At 32.7% G+C, this 21,656-nt stretch overlaps 2 protein-coding genes across 2 annotated transcripts in view; both read left to right on the top strand.

The window, feature by feature from the left end:
* LOC138307426 (inositol 1,4,5-trisphosphate-gated calcium channel ITPR3-like) overlaps window positions 1-21,656 on the top strand; it is a 200,257-nt gene that overhangs the window by 46,665 nt on the left and 131,936 nt on the right.
* Window positions 13,980-20,400, top strand: LOC138308058 (inositol 1,4,5-trisphosphate-gated calcium channel ITPR2-like). The gene is made up of 9 exons (XM_069249008.1): window positions 13,980-14,012; window positions 16,001-16,051; window positions 16,351-16,431; window positions 16,989-17,047; window positions 17,859-17,988; window positions 18,468-18,590; window positions 19,116-19,223; window positions 19,610-19,702; window positions 20,362-20,400. The coding sequence occupies exons 1-9, from the start codon at window positions 13,980-13,982 to the stop codon at window positions 20,398-20,400; spliced, it is 717 nt and encodes a 238-aa protein (XP_069105109.1).

Below are 21,656 nucleotides of genomic sequence, written 5' to 3'. Positions count from 1 at the left end.
CTATAGTTTATAGAAATTATATTTTTTTTAGTCTTTCCTTTAACCCTTTTACTACCCTAGATCATAATGGACTTGTCCAGATCAATGCATGGTAGAGTTTAATGATGTTACATAGGGGTGAAAGAGTTAGATAATCTAAGACATTATTTCTCTTTAATTCAAATGCAATTTTATGGGACTCCTATATGGATTATATAGTTGAAATAAGAGCTTAAAGTATTTTGTATAAATATGCAGCCATTTAAATAACACAAATTAAGTTTTAAAATAACATATTGGTGATTTATCACATTCCCCATTTTATTTACACATGTATTTACAGATGTGAATAAAGCACAAGCACACAATTTGTCTTCTACCAAAATAATGATGGATTTCTTACTACTAACTATACACCACATACAATCTGATATTGAGGCCTTTATAATTTAGCATGATGGTATGAAGGGCTACCAAGTTTGTGCAAATGAATGACCTTGACCTTCATTCAATGTCACAGGGGTCAAGTTGGCTAATTCATTTAAATGACTTCTTTTCAATAAGTAGTAGGTCTAGGGACCTGATATTGGGGCTGTAGCATGATTGTATGAAGGGCTACCAAGTTTGTTCAAATGACCTTCATTCAATGTCACAGGGGTCAAATTGGCTAAAATATTCAAATGACTTCTTGTCAATAAGTAAGAGGCCTTGGAACCTAATATTGGAGCTTTATAGTATGCTGGGATGAAGGACTACCATGGTTGTTCATATGTGTTTACTTTAATCTTCTATTAATATTGGCTTCACAGTCAACTAGACCTTCTTCAGCCTTGTAATTTGGCAATTGTGAGAATATATTTGGCACCTTCCAACCGCAAAAAGACTTTTTAATGAATCATATCAATAGTAAAATTACTATGAATTATAGAAACAAGGTGTAAATCATGCAGTGTAATCACAAATATTGATTTCTTACATTATTTACTGTGTCACCCAAAGCCAAGAAACAGAACCTATCACTAATGGCAGATCCATCAGATGGTAATGATAATGGCCTTGAGTAAATACTGTCAGATGTCAATACAACCACACAGTACATTAGTAACTCTGTGTTCAATGGACGGAAACTTTGCAATATCACCGGAACACATGTATACATATCAAAGATAAAAATTCAATTGCACCTTCTATTGAACAATATAGGAGCTATTCCATCTCATCTACCTATATAGCTAGCTGCATGCAGCTGTCTTGCCCCACTTATTCTGTGTTTGCATACTACAAGAGTTATCTGCCCTTGCGGGTAGGTATTGATTATGACGTCATGTGTTTGCCGCGTAACATCATACTGTTTAGGGAAAATGAATTTTGCACACAAAATAGTGACGTCACAATGGATACCTACCCGCAAGGGAGGCAACTATGTTAAGACAGAATATGTGGAGGCAGGACCATTATGTCCAATACAGACTCTGACATTGATATCTTCATTCTATTTAATAGTTTTATTCTCAGTAGAAAAAAGCAATATGTATATATATAAGTATTGAGAACCTTGTTGATAAAAAAAATGGACAAGTTGAGTGTTAGACATCAGAACTTTACTTTTTTATTCATTTTTTAAAAACCCTGATCATGACGGCTTATAGGGTGAAATACAGTACAATGTATTTGCTAATCTTCATGGACAAGGTGTGGACATTCCTTTTGTCCTAAGTGGAGGTTACTTTTATTGGAGGTATTCTTCATTAATTTACTCTGAATATATGTATTCAATTGTGTTTTGTTTTAACACATGCTAGTCAGGAAAGAAGAAGAAAGGCAAAGTAAGTCTTAACATTTGATGTTGTTTACATATGTATTTCATCTGTGAAATGTGTATTTTATTTTGTCCTGTTTGGTGTTGACTTTTACCTTTTAGAATATTATTTTTTCATGGGTGCAATTTTTGTCTTGAATTCGACCCTAGATCAGGATTTAAGATGGATTTAGGTGTTGATTTTCCTTCAAAGTGGGCATCAACATTTGCAATTAAAGTCCACTTAGCAAAAAGTTGATTGCATCTGATTTAACAGAAATATAGTCCAGTGATACTCTTTGGGTTATAACACTTTAAGCTTGGAAAAGATTGAAAAAAAATATCTAAGCAATTCTAATATTTTTGGATTAAAACAATTTTTATTGAAAATTTGCATTAAAATCCACTTTTGACAAAGCTAATAAAATTCAGTTGAATCAATATTTCATCAAGTTACTTTTTGCATTGGTCAGAACGTTAACATATATACAGAGACTAAGAAAACTATTCTGGTATATTTTGAGAATTATTTTTAAACGTTTTCAATTAAACTGAAACTTTACCAGGATCAGCATCTATCAGAAAACTAAAGAAAAAAAAAGATTGAGGAAATATTTTATTCGCTTTTAGTGTTTTTGGGGTAAAAAAAAACAAAATTTTGAGAATATTTGTTGACATCTACTTATTGACAAAATTAAATTTTCTAAATCCAATCATACTGAGAGTAAGTCATGTTTGTATGTACAAATACATCAATGGAATCAATATTATATGTTTAATTTTGTTTTGCTTTCATTGTTATATAAATATAGAATTTCTCTTGTCATTATGAAATTTTCTTTCAAATTAAAGAAGATTGTGAGTTTAATATTTCAGAATATTAATTTTCATCTCAGATTTTTTTTTGCTGTGTAGTGCAACTTTTCATGTTATATTTTTAAAATCTTTCAAACATATTTTGATTGGTCGGATGTAAAAATATGTATGGTATATAATATATAATTATATATAATTTCAAATTTGTTTACTTAGGAAGCCTAGATTTATTAAAATAGGCCGGAAGCATACTGATATGAATGCTAAATATATTCAAATTTGTGACCTTGGCCTGCTTTGAAGGTCACAAGCTTAGAACTCTATACAGTAAAACTCACTTACATATGTATAACGAATGTAAGAGGACCTGATCATGTACATTTAATTCACTGTTCAAGTTTGTTGTTGTATAGATTAAGTGAATGGAAATAAACATTGTCTTCGTTTAATTGACCGATCGCCAGTCGGTATATATATAGCCATGCCTCATGCTTGCAAACACACACCTGTATCTACCTGGTTTTCAATATCGTAACAAATGTCATAGCATATACAATACAAAATGCAGAGTCATGTACAGTTTGATTGACAGCTGGCGATATGTAAATTATACATTACTGTATCTTATTTCTAATGACTCTGACAGAAATACAAATAGCAATAAATAACAAAACAATTATATTTTTAAACCATATGTATTATTAAGCATACTCTTTGCTGAAATTATTCAGTTTATGATTGAATGGCAATTCGCATTTTTTATTTTTTATTTTTTTTTTACTTTTAAATTACTAGGAAAAATGGTTAAAGGTCCGCTACCTCTCCGGAGTAAAATTTTAAGGTTTCTTGAAAACATTTATAAAAAAAGAAAAATATAAGGATGGCCTAAGAATTGAGGTAACAACACCAAACAAATGCAAGATTTTCTGCGTACGTAATTTGTGATAACTGCTGAGAGTCATTTTGCTGTTTTGCCATCTGGAACAGTAATAGTCAACTACCGTCCGGTATTTTGGGCGATGGCGGGGAACATAATACGACCTGCGTTATGAAAATTAACATTTTATTTTTTTATGTTAAATTTTTTCAGAAGATAATGTTACGTGTAGTATTAACAGTAAGTTACTAGCTTTTGTGACTCTACAAAATTATCAATCTCGTTTTACGTTCCCATTTTAAAAATTGAAAGTCATTTCGGAAAGGTAGTGGGCCTTTAATAGACACAAGAATGCATTATAAATTTGTCATACAGATGAATATAATACTGACATTGTAAAAACTGTTGCAGTTGGAGAATTGTTTTTAATTTCGATTTTGTTATACTTGAAAATGCCAAGTGCGTCATATATTCTTCTGTTTATTATTTTCCTGTAATTTTAAAATGTTGCTTCCAAAAATGTAAGGATCCTGTTACTAAATGAAAAGTATTTTGCTTATAGCATGAAGCTAAAAATCAGACACTGAAATCAATTCTATTGCCATAATTCAAAGTCAATAAGGTCATGTGTTATAAAATTTTTTGCAAAATAAATCGTAATAATCCAAGACAATAATACAAATATTTTCTAGGCAAACAGATATTTGACCCTGATCAATGTACATGATGTTAAATTGTTTAGATTAGTATTTCCAGACCTATAAAATGAATATATCATGCTTAACTCTCAATAATCGTTGTCTCACCGCTGTCAGAGAATAAAAGGCGTCCGAGTATATGTAAGTTACATGCACAAACAAATATTACATGTTAGTCTATCAGCATGTGTTATATCAACAAAAAATGTGCATGTGTACCTCTGGTATTTTATTTTTCAAAATATATTTCTTTATATGATAAAATATTCAGTATTTTTTTCTAAAGTATTTCTTTTTTCTATATATTTGTTTTTGGAGAATACAATATTATTCGTGTTTACATGTATCGTACCATGTGTGTTTAAAAAAAAATCCCAACATCTTTCTATGCACAAATGCCTTGTGTACATGTCAAGTCCCATTTAAATTTACAGATAACAACACCAAAGGTTTTCCTCAGGGTTAATTATTTGTTTAATCGGCCATTGTGATGCAGAGTTATCTTCTCTTGATTATTTTAATAGCTATATAACAAGGTGGACCACAATACTATTTTCTGGTTGTGATACAATGTATCACTATTTATAAAACAAGTAATGCCTGACCCACCTAGCAGTAGGAAAAATCATAAAATAGTAATTCATGAATTGTTTTGAAATTCGGAGATTTATGACACAAATATATTTAATGATCCTGTCTGTTTTGTTTCGATGTTTAAGGACCCAAAAATACAGGTATAGTTTCGGAGGTTTTCCCGGCCGTTTTACTTGTTAGACCATCCCTGTATTTTTAGTTCCTCCTCGTTTTCGTTAATTTTTATGTTGTCAAATCACTGTCTTTGCTGCTTTAATTATAGATAAATAAAGGCAGTATTTTATTTTACTTCATCAACCCTTTTAGAGATTAGAGGCATGCAACATATTCTGTGTTTGCATATTACAGAGTTAGCTCCCTTTCGGGTAAGTATTAATATGGGGGTTTCAAGATCCCAAAACGGGTAAAGTGCAATTTACTGTCGATTATAGTCCCACCATCTGGTGATTATATATATATGTACAACATCATTTGACGTGAGTTTCGTGACGTCATAATCACTGGAAGGTGGGACAAATCAATGGTAAATTGTATGATTTTCTCAGAATAGTATGACGTTACACTAGCAAACACATGACATCACAATCAATACCTACCTTTAAGGCTAGAAAACTCTGTAATATACAAATACAGAATATCGGAAATGATGTGATACGCTTAAGTGTGTGTTAAGATGGAGACTAGATCAATAATCTGTAAACCATATTTTAATATGATCTTTTGTGTTTGATGGGCAATAAAAAATTCTGAAATATATAAAAATGCAGCAGATACAGTATACTTATAATATAAGACCTATGATTTGAAAAAAAGTCATTTTGTAGGAAAATGCAACATATATGCTTTGATTGAAAATTTGTTTATGGATTTCAAATTTTTATCCTTCTGTAATAAAAAGAAGCATTATGAGAGTATTTATGAAGTCCTTTTGTCTAGAGATGGTTTTGTGGCTGAACATTTGCAAAGACAAATATATTTTCCTTATTTGGATTGCAGTATAATTATACATTTCAGATATTTGCTGGTTTTCCATTTGTTTTTTCCTATCACTTAATTTCTGTTTGTTTTCTTGAAATTTTTATCTGGTGCCATTAGATACAATTTAGTCGTTTTATGTTTAGTCGATGCGGGTCAAAACACGATTTCAGCTAATAACGAGAAAATAAGATTTTCGCAATTGTGAATTGTAGCGATTTGGATTTCAGGGTATTCATGATTCAACGATTTCTCAATATTTCGCAGATTTGTTTTTGGCGATTTTAGCCATAGCCTGCAAAATTGCTAAAATATCATCCCTAAAATATTACGAAAATAACTGCCTATGTGGTATCTTTAAATGAATTGGTAAATTACATTAGACCTGACTGTTCTTTGAGCACTAATAGAAAACACTTTTTGTTTATTTTTTTAATCATGTGTTTCCTTGGATTCTTGTATGAACCACTGGATCACCTGTACATTGTATTGAAGATATTATTTGTTATGAAGCATGATTCATGGATTCATTCATTTCAATGAATTTTGTTCAGTGGTTTTGGAGAAGAAGTTGAAAATGCATATTGTTTACAAGACACATGGATGAAGACAGATGATAGGGGATTAGAATAATTCACTTGAGACTCTGCTTCAGGTGACATAAAAAGCAGGTCTTTAAATTGCTGTTATATTATAAAATAAAACCTAGAGATCGTAGAGGGATCTTGGTGCGCACCATTGAATGATTTATGTCAGTAAAAAGAAAGAGGGATCTTCTCCACTTTTCTCTTCTTTTTTCTTCAATTGAAATATTTGATACACACAAGAAAACTACACAAAGTCTACAAATGTTCTTATCTAATCAGTTTAAGATTTTGATATTCATAACTATATATACAGCAAACCATGCCTTGGCAACAACATGTGTTTAAAGACCACCAGTTTATATTAATTAAAACCTTTTTTTTCATATTCTAAGAAACAGTGATATGAGGTTTCAGAAAAAAATCTCTTTGGTACTTTCTGAGAACCTGCAGATAAAATTTGCCTACAGTATTTTGTGAGAAATAACAATAACTTTGATTTCAGATTCCAAGATGGCTACATGCTGGCCATATTGAATTTTTAAAGGGACCAAGGGGAATCTACATTTGAAATTTTAGGGAGATCCCTTCAGTGCTTTCTGAGAAAAAGCTTTAGCAAACTTGTTAAGTCAAAGTTCAAGATGGCTGCCATTCAGATGTCCTGTTTATGTATTGGTCCCATTGTAGTTTCTTTCACTCTTAAATAATGGCTGGAACTGGATTCTGAGATTCAATGGATTCAATCCCGACTTTAAATTTTTTTGTCATAGAAAAGTGGAAAACAAAAATTAGGGTCAGGGTAAAAAATTAGGGTCTGTCAGGTAACCCTAAGCAGACATTTTATTTTTTTTGGCCTAAATACGCACCAAGGGGAATCTGCATATGATTTATTTTCTTCATTACAAACTGTCTTGGTTGTCAAATCACTGTCTTTGCTGCTTTAATTATAGATAAATAAAGGCAGTATTTTATTTTACTTCATCAACCCTTTTAGAGATTAGAGGCATGCAACATATTCTGTGTTTGCATATTACAGAGTTAGCTCCCTTTCGGGTAAGTATTAATATGGGGGTTTCAAGATCCCAAAACGGGTAAAGTACAATTTACTGTGCCCACCATCTGGTGATTATATATATATGTACAACATCATTTGACGTGAGTTTCGTGACGTCATAATCACTGGAAGGTGGGACAAATCAATGGTAAATTGTATGATTTTCTCAGAATGGTATGACGTTACACTAGCAAACACATGACATCACAATCAATACCTACCTTTAAGGCTAGAAAACTCTGTAATATACAAATACAGAATATCGGAAATGATGTGATACGCTTAAGTGTGTGTTAAGATGGAGACTAGATCAATACTCTGTAAATCATATTTCAATAGGATCTTTTGTGTTTGATGGGCAATAAAAAATTCTGAAATATATAAAAATGCAGCAGATACAGTATACTTATAATATAAGACCTATGATTTGAAAAAAGTCATTTTGTAGGAAAATGCAACATATATGCTTTGATTGAAAATTTGTTTATGGATTTCAAATTTTTATCCTTCTGTAATAAAAAGAAGCATTATGAGAGTATTTATGAAGTCCTTTTGTCTAGAGATGGTTTTGTGGCTGAACATTTGCAAAGACAAATATATTTTCCTTATTTGGATTGCAGTATAATTATACATTTCAGATATTTGCTGGTTTTCCATTTGTTTTTTCCTATCACTTAATTTCTGTTTGTTTTCTTGAATTTTTTACCTGGTGCCATTAGATACAATTTAGTCGTTTATGTTTAGTCGATGCGGGTCAAAACACGATTTCAGCTAATAACGAGAAAATAAGATTTTCGCAATTGTGAATTGTAGCAATTTGGATTTCAGGGTATTCATGATTCAACGATTTCTCAATATTTCGCAGATTTGTTTTTGTCGATTTAAGCAATAGCCTGCGATATTGCTAAAATATCATCCCTAAAATATTACGAAAATAACTGCCTATGTGGTATCTTTAAATGAATTGGTAAATTACATTAGACCTGACTGTTCTTTGAGCACTAATAGAAAACACTTTTTGTTTATTTTTTTAATCATGTGTTTCCTTGGATTCTTGTATGAACCACTGGATCACCTGTACATTGTATTGAAGATATTATTTGTTATGAAGCATGATTCATGGATTCATTCATTTCAATGAATTTTGTTCAGTGGTTTTGGAGAAGAAGTTGAAAATGCATATTGTTTACAAGACACATGGATGAAGACAGATGATAGGGGATTAGAATAATTCACTTGAGACTCTGCTTCAGGTGACAAAAAAGCAGGTCTTTAAATTGCTGTAATATTATAAAATAAAACCTAGAGATCGTAGAGGGATCTTGGTGCACACCATTGAATGATTTATGTCAGTAAAAAGAAAGAGGGATCTTCTCCACTTTTCTCTTCTTTTTATCTTCAATTGAAATATTTGATACACACAAGAAAACTACACAAAGTCTACAAATGTTCTTATCTAATCAGTTTAAGATTTTGATATTCATAACTATATATACAGCAAACCATGCCTTGGCAACAACATGTGTTAAAAGACCACCAGTTTATATTAATTAAAACTTTTTTTTCATATTCTAAGAAACAGTGATATGAGGTTTCAGAAAAAATCTCTTTGGTACTTTCTTAGAACCTGCAGATAAAATTTGCCTACAGTATTTTGTGAGAAATAACAATAACTTTGATTTCAGATTCCAAGATGGCTACATGCTGGCCATCTTGAAATTTCGAAGGGACCAAGGGGAATCTACATTTGAAATTTTAGGGAGATCCCTTCAGTGCTTTCTGAGAAAAAGCTTTAGCAAACTTGTTAAGTCAAAGTTCAAGATGGCTGCCATTCAGTTGTCCTGTTTATGTATTGGTCCCATTGTAGTTTCTTTCACTCTTAAATAATGGCTGGAACTGGAGTCTGAGATCGACTGGAATCCCGACTTTAAATTTTTTTGTCATAGAAAAGTGGAAAAGAAAAATTAGGGTCAGGGTAAAAAATTAGGGTCTGTCAGGTAACCCTAAGCAGATTTTTTTTTTTTGGCCTAAATACGCACCAAGGGGAATCTGCATATGATTTATTTTCTTCATTACAAACTGTCTTGTTGGATATCTTTCCTGTCTGTATGTAATTCCTCCCTCTTTCCTGCCTGTATATAATTCCTTCCTCTTTCCTGGATGCTATCATATGTCTACTATTTATCTCCTCTCTGATTATGAAGACATGTCAGTTTGATATCAGCAGCATGTGTCTTGTTTCAATACTGTCACACTTGTGTCTGATCAGCAGCATGTGTCTTGTTTCCATACTGTCACACTTCTGTCTGATCAGCAGCATGTGTCTTGTTTCAATACTGTCACACTTGTGTCTGATCAGCAGCATGTGTCTTGTTTCAATACTGTCACACTTGTGTCTGATCAGCAGCATGTGTCTTGTTTCAATACTGTCACACTTGTGTCTGATCAGCAGCATGTGTCTTGTTTCTATACTGTCACACTTGTGTCTGATCAGCAGCATGTGTCTTGTTTCTATACTGTCGCACTTGTGTCTGATCAGCAGCATGTGTCTTGTTTCAATACTGTCACACTTGTGTCTGATCAGCAGCATGTGTCTTGTTTCAATACTGTCACACTTCTGTCTGATCAGCAGCATGTGTCTTGTTTCAATACTGTCACACTTGTGTCTGATCAGCAGCATGTGTCTTGTTTCAGTACTGTCACACTTGTGTCTGATCAGCAGCATGTGTCTTGTTTCAATACTGTCACACTTGTGTCTGATCAGCAGCATGTGTCTTGTTTCTATACTGTCACACTTGTGTCTGATCAGCAGCATGTGTCTTGTTTCAATACTGTCACACTTGTGTCTGATCAGCAGCATGTGTCTTGTTTCAATACTGTCACACTTGTGTCTGATCAGCACATGTGTCTTGTTTCATACTGTCACACTGTGTCTGATCATCTTAGCAAGTGTCTTGTTATCTGATACTGTGTCTTAATCTTATGCAAGTGTCTTGTTTGATACTGTCACACTGTGTCTTAATCTGAACAAGTGTCTTAATCTGATACAAGTGTCTTTATCTGATACAAGTGTCTTAATCTGATACAAGTGTCTTAATCTGATACAAGTGTCTTTATCTGATACAAGTGTCTTTATCTGATACAAGTGTCTTATCTGATACAAGTATCTTAATCTGATACAAGTGTCTTTATCTGATACAAGTATTCTTATCTGATACAAGTGTCTTAATCTGATACAAGTGTCTTTATCTGATACAAGTGTCTTTATCTGATACAAGTATCTTTATCTGATACAAGTGTCTTAATCTGATACAAGTGTCTTTATCTGATACAAGTATCTTTATCTGATACAAGTGTCTTTAATCTGATACAAGTATCTTTATCTGATACAAGTGTCTTTATCTGATACAAGTGTCTTTATCTGATACAAGTATCTTTATCTGATACAAGATACAAGTATCTTTAATCTGATACAAGTGTCTTAATCTGATACAAGTATCTTTATCTGATACAAGTGTCTTTAATCTGATACAAGTATCTTTATCTGATACAAGTGTCTTATCTGATACAAGTGTCTTTATCTGATACAAGTGTCTTAATATGATACAAGTATCTTTATCTGATACAAGTGTCTTTATCTGATACAAGTGTCTTAATCTGATACAAGTGTCTTAATCTGATACAAGTATCTTTATCTGATACAAGTATCTTTATCTGATACAAGTGTCTTAATCTGATACAAGTGTCTTTATCTGATACAAGTGTCTTTAATCTGATACAAGTATCTTTATCTGATACAAGTGTCTTTATCTGATACAAGTATCTTTATCTGATACAAGTGTCTTTATCTGATACAAGTATCTTTATCTGATACAAGTGTCTTTATCTGATACAAGTGTCTTTATCTGATACAAGTATCTTTATCTGATACAAGTTCTTTATCTGATCAAGTATCTTTATCTGATACAAGTGTCTTATCTGATACAAGTATCTTTATCTGATACAAGTGTCTTAATCTGATACAAGTATCTTTATCTGATACAAGTGTCTTTATCTGATACAAGTATCTTTATCTGATACAAGTATCTTTATCTGATACAAGTATCTTTATCTGATACAAGTGTCTTTATCTGATACAAGTATCTTTATCTGATACAAGTGTCTTTATCTGATACAAGTGTCTTTATCTGATACAAGTATCTTTATCTGATACAAGTATCTTTATCTGTATCTGATACAAGTATCTTACAAGTGCTCTGATACAAGTGTCTTATCTGATCTGATACAAGTATCTTTATCTGATACAAGTGTCTTTATCTGATACAAGTATCTTATCTGAGTATGTATCTGGTATTCACAAGTGTCTTCATATTGTGAAATTATGGTACTGATACTTGTAAAAGTATCTTTATTGTAAAAGTGATTGAACAAAGTCTTGTATCTTAATTAAACTTCCATACAGATAAAAACAAGTGTCTTTATCTGATACAAGTATCTTTCATACAGAAACATTGATAAAGTAAGTAATGGAACAAGTACTTTACCTTCATACAGAAACTTTTAATATTTAAACATGATACAATGTGTCTTTCAATACAGAAACTTTAATAAGAATGGGTACCCTTCATACAGTAAAAGAATGTAAGTATGATACCCTTCATACAGATACAAGTGTCTTGTAATAATCTGATACAAGTATCTTTATCTGAAACAAGTGTCTATGATACAAGTTCTTTGAAACTGATACAAGTATAAGTAATCTGATACAAGTAACTTGTAAAAGATACAAGTCTCTTTATCTTCATACAAGTGATCTTAAGTATCAGTTGAAAATATCTTAATTTGATTCAAGTATCTTTTCTACAGCCTTGTGTATATATATGTCACAATGATAACATGCTTTAAATGTCCAGAATCGTCAATGTATTGCCCTTCACTTATTAATTCATTCTAACATTTCACCTTTTACACAGGAAAGATAATCTAAGTTTTAAATTGATTTGTTTTAAAATTATAAGCAGTATTTCATTGTGATTTGTATTAGATGTAAATTAAAAATAAATGTGTGAAAAAACAATAGGGTACAAGATAAAAAAAATCAATAATATCTTGATGGAATAATTACATTTATACGGCTTTTGAGAAAAATTACTGGGTCTTGGTGATTTAATAATGAGCTAGAACCAAAATTAATGATTATCTTTCTTTTATATAGTAATTTGAAAGTTTTATTTTAGAGTTCTTACAATTGAAATTACTGGTACCCTTCATACAGAAACTTGTAAAAGATGTAAGTATGGTACCCTTCATACAGAAACTTGTAAAAGATGTAAGTATGGTACCCTTCATACAGAAACTTGTAAAAGATGTAAGTATGGTACCCTTCATACAGAAACTTGTAAAAATTGTAAGTATGTAAGTACCCTTCATACAGAAACAAAATATGAAACAGAAACTTGTAAAAGATGTAAGTATGGTACCCTTCATACAGAAACATGTAAAAGATGTAAGTATGTACCCTTCATACAGAAACTTGTAAAAGATGTAAGTATGGTACCCTTCATACAGAAACTTGTAAAAGATGTAAGTATGGTACCCTTCATACAGAAACTTGTAAAAGATGTAAGTACCCTTCATACAGAAACTTGTAAAAGATGTAAGTACCCTTCATACAGAAACTTGTAAAAGATGTAAGTATGGCCCTTCATACAGAAACTTGTAAAAGATGTAAGTAAGTACCCTTCATACAGAAACTATGTAAGTAAAAGAAACTGTAAAAGATAAAGTATGGAACCCTTCATACAGAAACTGTATGTAAAACCCTTCATACAGATGTAAGTATGTAGACCCTTCATACAGAAACTATGTAAAAGATGTAAGTAAGTCCCTTCATACAGAAATGTAAGATGTAAGTAACCTTCATACAGAAACATGTAAAAGATGTAAGTATGGTACCCTTCATACAGAAACATGTAAAAGATGTAAGTATGGTACCCTTCATACAGAAACTTGTAAAAGATGTAAGTATGGTACCCTTCATACAGAAACTTGTAAAAGATGTAAGTACCCTTCATACAGAAACTTGTAAAAGATGTAAGTACCCTTCATACAGAAACTTGTAAAAGATGTAAGTACCCTTCATACAGAAACTTGTAAAAGATGTAAGTACCCTTCATACAGAAACTTGTAAAAGATGTAAGTATGGACCCTTCATACAGAAACTTGTAAAAGATGTAAGTATGGAACCCTTCATACAGAAACTTGTAAAATATGTAAGTATGGTACCCTTCATACAGAAATTTGTAAAAGATGTAAGTAGGAACCTATGGTACCCCTTCATACAGAAACTTGTAAAAGATGTAAGTATGACCCTTCATACAGAAACTTGTAAAATATGTAAGTATGGTACCCTTCATACAGAAACTTGTAAAATATGTAAGTATGTACCCTTCATACAGAAACTTGTAAAAGATGTAAGTACCCTTCATACAGAAACTTGTAAAAGATGTAAGTACCCTTCATACAGAAACTTGTAAAAGATGTAAAATGGTACCCTTCATACAGAAACTGTAAAAGTAGTTTCATACGCTTGTAAAAAGTAAGTATGGTACCCTTCATACAGAAACTTGTAAAAGATGTAAGTACCCTTCATACAGAAACATGTAAAAGATGTAAGTATGGTACCCTTCATACAGAAACATGTAAAAGATGTAAGTATGGACCCTTCATACAGAAACTTGTAAAATATGTAAGTATGGTACCCTTCATACAGAAACATGTAAAAGATGTAAGTATGGTACCCTTCATACAGAAACATGTAAAAGATGTAAGTATGGTACCCTTCATACAGAAACTTGTAAAGATGTAAGTATGGTACCCTTCATACAGAAACTTGTAAAGATGTAAGTATGGTACCCTTCATACAGAAACATGTAAAATATGATGTAAGTATGGTACCCTTCATACAGAAACATGTAAAATATGTAAGTATGGTAAGAAACATGTAAAAGGTACCCTTCATACAGAAATTTGTAAAAAATATTAAGTACGGTACTACCCTTCATACAGAAACATGTAAAAGATGTAGGTACACTTCATACAGAAACCTGTAAAGATGTTTCTGAGTCTACCAATGCAATGAAATATGTATGGGAAGGGGACTATAAACACATAACGTGTTACTGAATTTAGCTGCATTTAATTAGAGTTAAAAATGTCTGTCATAATATATAAAAAGCTTGGTGAGTCATTCCATGTGATGTGTTTGATCAAACACAATTAGTAAGGTTTGTCGTTTGTTTGGACATTTGCGGTGGAAGAGAAATACATAAATATTAAAAGAAAAATGAATAGCCGTCTTTATTTCTACTGTCTATTAAGTCTCTGAATAATTGATGTCGCTGTTATACATTGTTCCTCAGGAAGCATTGTCTGTAATGGGACATTTGTCCCGCTGCTTGTTAATGTTTTATCTATTGATGATGTTGGAAGTATTGTCACGTAGTCATGGTACTGACAATCAACAGGTCACATAGCGATGGTACTGATACTTAACTGGTCACATATAGCCATGGTACTGATAATTGACCGCATGGTCACAGAGCGATGGTACTGATAACCAACTGGTCACATATTAATGGTACTGGTAATTGACTGGTCACGCTTGGGGAGGATGTGTATTTTCTCAAGAGTACAAAACTTGTCATTGCTTTGGTTTACTTTCAGATGTATATTATACTTTCTATTTTATATCAATAAAACATACATTTGTTTAAGATCACTTAAGATGATGGCCTATCAAGTTTGTTCAACTTAATGACCTTGACCTTCATTCAAGGTCACACTGGTCAAATACTGGCTATAATCTTTAAAAAGATCTCTTGTCAATAACAAATACAGGATGCCTAGAGACCTAATATTGGGACTGTACCATGCAAGGATAATGGACTATCAAGTTTGCTCAACTGAATGACCTTGACCTTCATTTAAGATCACACTGGTCAAATAGGCTAAGATCTTTAAAGAAATCTCTTGTCAATGATTAATATACGAAGCCTAGATAACTTATATTGGGCCTGTAGCTTGCTTTGATGAAGTACTACCAAGTTTAACCTTTGACCTTGATTTTGATGACTTGTAAATTTATACCGTAGACTTCATGTAATATGGAATGCGTTGTCAGTGTTAAAAGCATCACAAAATTGTAAAACATCTTGTAACCATTGGATAGGAGCGTTTATATTTCAACCCCTCTAAGCTTCTCCAGAAGAGGATAGGGGCACTTATAGGGAAAGGGGGCATAAGTATTGGGAATAGAGTACAATTATTAGATGATCTTTGTTTGTAAAGAAAGGACCAATGATAAAAGGTATTGTGTCATTTAACTCATCCACCCCTGAAGACACATTTGGGCTCTTCTAAATTAAAGAATAGACCAATACATTATGAAATTTCAGGGGAGAATAAGTTAATCGGTCTTCGATGCCTAATTTTGCTCACATTAGAAAGTTAAAAAAAAATATTCACCTCACAATAAAACTGACTAACTATTAGACATTGATAATTACAGGATAGTACTAACCAGTAAATAATTAATGACACAACTTTTATTTATTTCTTTTTCAGAAAAACGGTGGTGCGACGCTGAATGCTAAAATGGCCCATGATGCCTTGACTGTAAGTAAATTAGCAGACATTTTTATCACACTTTGGTAAACTTTCTGAAATCTTTATGGAATGGAAATTCTGAGACTTTAAACAAAACATATCCCCTTCCTTACTGTTTATGTATGCTTACTTCTGAATGTGCACTATTCTGGCAATGTTTACATGGATGTAGGACATGATTGAACTCATTTACCCCTGAAGACACTTGAACTCTTCTGAATCAAAGGATGGAACAGGTCATTATTCATTTTCAGGGGTGAATAAGTTAATTTATTTATACATCTGCTCTTATTCACTTGTTTTTCCAGGCCCTGTCTGAGATGAGGGAGTACATGATCGTGAACAGTGTGCCAAGCAAGAAACGGCAGAAACTTATGAGAAATCTTCGGGTAGGTCACAAAACTATGAAACCAATAATTTTCACAGGACCTTGCACAGCACTATATGTATGGTATGGCGGCCACTGGAATTTATAGAACTCAGAATTGCAGTTTACTATCGCAATACTATTGCAATAACATTGTAGTCTGCAAGAGTTCAACTATCCCAATAATGTTTTCCCTGATAGAAATAATGCATATATTCTGTCTTTGCATATTCCAGAGTTAGCTCCCTTGCACATAGGTATCGATTTTTGAATCATTATTTTGTGAGCACAAATCACATCTTTCTCCGAAAAGCACGACCTTACACTCGCATATGCATGACATCAGAATCAATACCTACCCGCAAGGGCAGATAACTCAGTAATATGAAAATTCAGAATAAGTTAAAATTGTAGGCAATAGTTATCACTACAAAAAAGTAACCAGATTATAAACAGGTTGATACAGATGTGGTTTGTCTAGCAGGTTTTACCACTGCAATTAAACGTAATAACTTATTGGACTCGGAGGCGACAATTAGATGTATTGCCCCTGTAAACATAGTATTTTGTGTTTTGTAGATTGTCGAACTGCTCGTTCAGTTGTTGCAGACACCATTTAGAGGCAGTCCCGATCAGATGTAAGTATATTACTAATTAAAGCAACTGACCGAAGGGATCATCCAGACAATACACATCGCCATTGTCCCTATAGTTTATCTGTATGTTCTATATGTGTTCATTGTCTATGATTTTATGAATATTCGTTACCATCCTTAATATATAATTTTATTTGTTCTTTTCATGCCTTGACAAAGGTGCAGATTGTCAAAAAATTTGACAATTTTGTCCACAATATTTTTCCATAACTAGTAATTTGTATCCTACAGACATATGTTTATAAGGATCCAGTGTTATCTGGAAAATAACCATTGATAATAATTCTTTGACTCATATCATACAAACAATTATTATGGAGTCGGTTTGGAAAGAATTCCTCCAAAATATGTACTTAAAAAATTTTGATTTGTGTTGTTCATTTTAAAAGATCATTGTGATGAAAGGCAGTCATGAAATATTTGAAAGTGTAGTTCAAAATTACTTCAAAATATATTTTTTGAGCCACCATTCAATCGAAACGGAAAATAATTACCGTATTTGACCCAATGAGCGCCTATGTCCTTATAAACGCCACTCCCCTTTTTGAGGCCTCGATTTCAATTGCCCACGTATAAAGAAAGACCAAAACTACACATAACTGTATAGATTTGCAATAATTAAATCTTATTAGCACCTTTTCCATTTTTTAAACGCCCTGGGCGCTTATTGGGTTGAATACGGTAAGCTGATTAGCTTTCCGCTAGTCATACAACTTCAACTTTCTCAAGAAAAGGGGAAGGGTGCTAATTACGGTGAATAGTTAACATAGGTGAATGTGTTGTAATTTTACAGTCACTTGACACGGATATTTGTCGAGGCCTATGACGTTCTCTACACCTACCTGATGGGTGACAGTAGGAAGAATGAACTCTACATCGCAAAGTACATCGACTTCTTCCTCTCACAGTTTGAGTACAAGGAGGTAAGATTTAGTCATTATTACAATATCAGGTTTGCACAAATGTTGATTAATGTATCACCAGCTGTCATTCAAGGAACCGCAACGTTGAATAGGTACACTTGCTTTTATGAGCAATAGGCGTGACAGCGTACTGCCTGGGGATTGCTTATGGTAACCTTACAGAGCACAATTGGCATTCATTAGTCTATGAACTGCCATCCACTCACGGAAGATGGCTGTTCAAATGGCTGTTTTGTCTTAAACAATTATGAATTATTTATTCATTAATGTATATTTGTCAAAATCTCTTGGGATTTCATCATTAAACTGAACAAATGCAAATATAAGCATTGAACGTCTTTAAGTTCAGGCATTCATAGCCAATATGAATGCCAGTTTGAAAGAGGCGAATTCAACATGGACCGCTGTCCAGTTGGCATTCATATTGGCTATGAATGCCAACTGAAAGATATTTAATGCATAATACACCACTTTTACAGGGCCAGATTGGACTTAACGCCGCTCACATGGTGATGGAACTGATCAGAGACAACAGGAAGATCGTGGACAGGATCTCCCACGAACATATCGACAAGTTTGTGGAGCTTCTTCGTAGAGACAAGGTATGTCATCACATGTTTGTAGTGGGACCTAGACTTAGTAGCGACGCTCCACCAAATTATGCTCAAGCTAAACTCGACTTTGCAATTCTGTAGTAAGTTTCATTTTGTTTACTGAGTTTTAAAGACAGAAATTTTTTGTTTGCTTTTTTTTTTTTTTGGTAAAACCAGGTGAAGTTTTGAAAAGAACTGTACAGTCGTTTATTTTTACATGGATGAGATTTTTGAGATTTTACAAGTCATCACTGTGATCGCTAGATTTTGATCTGTGAAATATTGAGAATTGGTTGATAATTAAGGTATCTCCTTGAAGCCAAACAGCAAACTTTTAATTCGATAAAATAAAATTTTACTAATATCTGGTTCAAATCTGGAAAGAAATTTTTGGAGAAAATAAATGGCTATAGAGTAAATATTTTACGATTTATAATACTAAGTATATTGCTCTGTTAAAATTAAGAAATTCAGAAATGCTGGTACCTGAATGTGATTTGATGTGAATTTTTATGAGCGTGTGTGTTTTTTCAGAATTACCGCTACCTTGACCTACTGAGTGTCCTGTGCGTGTGTGATGGCGTATCGATCGCCGATAATCAGAAGTACATCACTGAGGTCTGGCTGATGAAGGGCAATCGCGTAAGTTTAAAACGGTCTCGGACTAAAACATACCTGGTAAATCACTTGTTAGGTCACTCTCCAGATGGATTGTTTGAACAAGTAGAATTCATAAGTATTCTTAAATTTTAGAAATTTTAAAAACTTAAAAGTGCATTTCTTCCCTTTTGAATGTATTTCAGGACGCCAGAATAAATGTACCATGATTAATGTGTTTCTTTCAACTACTTAATAATGTATTATTTAGGGCTGTACAAAATTTTCGCACCAGATATCTGATTACCGCAACATGTTTCTTGGCCACTCAATGGGTTTGTTGTGTTCTGTCTCGATTTTATATCTTATAGACAATTCTTTATCTGGCATGTAACAAACAGAAAAAAATGAATTAATTTTATGTGTTTCAGAACTGTGTATTTAACACTGATTTGGGTCAGAAGATTGGAAAAGTTCAGGGAGTTGTCTATGTATCAACAAACATGTGTAAAACTTGGATGGACGTACGTTTGAAAAAACATGCGTTAAACGTATGTTTTCCATGCGTTTTACGTACGTTTTGACCAACATGCGTAAAACGGACGTACAGAACATGCGTAAAACGGATGTTTATAAACGGACGTAAAACGCAACGTCCGTTTTACGTACGTTTGAAAAAACAGGTGTAATTACCATACGTTTTACGTACGTTTTGGCCAACATACGTAAAACAGACAGCGAGAACATGCATAAAACATACGTATGTTTACAAACAGATATAAAACACAATATACTGTTTATGTATACATGTATTTTAACTGCTACACTATATATGTTAAAAAAAATCAAATATTCCATCTATATAAAGCAATCATACTATTACTTGTATAATTTCTATCTGCGAAATAATCAATGCATTTGCCAGGAACTGTTTGTCAGTGGTTTTTCTCAGGGTACTCCAGCTTTCCTGCATACAAAACCATTCTGGAAACGATAAGAATTTGTTTCCACTTCGGAAAATGGAATTCCTTAGCTGCATTCCAGGAAGTAAGATGACCATGACCGTGACCGTCACATCATCCACTACACCTTGTTCAAATCTCATATTAAATAAAACAAGGACGTATCTCACTTATAAATCCTAGAATAAAAGTATATATCTAATAACTTTTGAATTGTGTAGTTGCCTCCACAAAAAAAGAGAGACAAGGTAGCTCGCTGACAGTAGATATTAGGAATTATATTTATTAACAATATTATACATGTGTATTAAATAAAAATTAAGATTAATATTTTGTTTACCAATTAACACAGATGCCAACTAGGATTAATTTGTTGTAACTACAAATATATGAATAAATTTTACTAGACTTATTGAACTGATTAGAATATAAATGTCTAGGTCTAGTTCATATTCATACAGTAGGACCTACTCAACTGATCAAGTTCATGTATCATAATCTGTTCGAACATATAATAACTCAGATATGGCATCAAATCTAAAAAGATAACCGTGATCTCGATATGCACCATAACACTTACAAAAAAGTAATTATATATATATATCAATTACCGCCCAGTTGTTATTAGTTTTAGTTGTAACATCATCATCTCTCCGCTGGCTAAATTCTGGGTTATATGTACAGCACAATCTACCTTACAAGGAAAAAGAGTTCCGCATATAGCATTATAAGGAACGATAACTCTGACCATAACATCTATTTTCAAATCAAAGTACAGGTGGTTCTTAGAGATTCTGGTAATACAACATATTGACAAGAAAGAAAAGAGAACTTGTTGAGTTGCTCATTTATTACATTTGCAACATTACAAATTAAATAAGTAAACATTTCATTAAATACCAATTACAGTGAATAACAATTACATATTTATTGCAACAGAATGAAAAGATTTACATTTTTAAATTCTATATAACAAAATAGAATTAGATAACCAATAGCACAAGCACTTCATAACTGTTTTTGAGAATACATATATGACAGATGGGATTTAGATAATTGGAAACAGTGCTTGTGTCTGTACATATTCCGTCTTTGTATATTACAGAGTTAGCTCCCCTGTGGGTAGGTATCCATTGTGATGCCATTATTTTGTGAGGACAATTCATCGTTTTCTCCAAAGAATTATGACGTACCGCTCGCAAACACATGACGTCGCAATCAATAGCTAGTTGCAAGTGCAGAAATATCTGTAATATGCAAATGCAGAATAGATAACTGCCCCAGTTTCATGAACATTCCTTAACTTTAAGGAAATCCTTAACTTCAAACTCTTCATAGGAAAGCACCTGTAGTTAAAGAGCCTTCCTTAACTTCTGTAATGCTTTCCTGTGGAGGATTTAAAGTACAGGAATTTTCCTGAAACTGGGCCCAGAAAAGAGGGGGGGGGGGGGCATGCTGGGGCAGTCACCCCTAGTTGAATGGAAGGTAGCAGGTCTCAGTAACAGTAGAAATGAGT

This window comes from Argopecten irradians, chromosome 14 (genome assembly GCF_041381155.1).
Source record: "Argopecten irradians isolate NY chromosome 14, Ai_NY, whole genome shotgun sequence".
Classification (NCBI taxonomy): Eukaryota; Metazoa; Mollusca; class Bivalvia; order Pectinida; family Pectinidae; genus Argopecten; species Argopecten irradians.
This window is presented reverse-complemented; position numbering and strand designations above follow the sequence as displayed.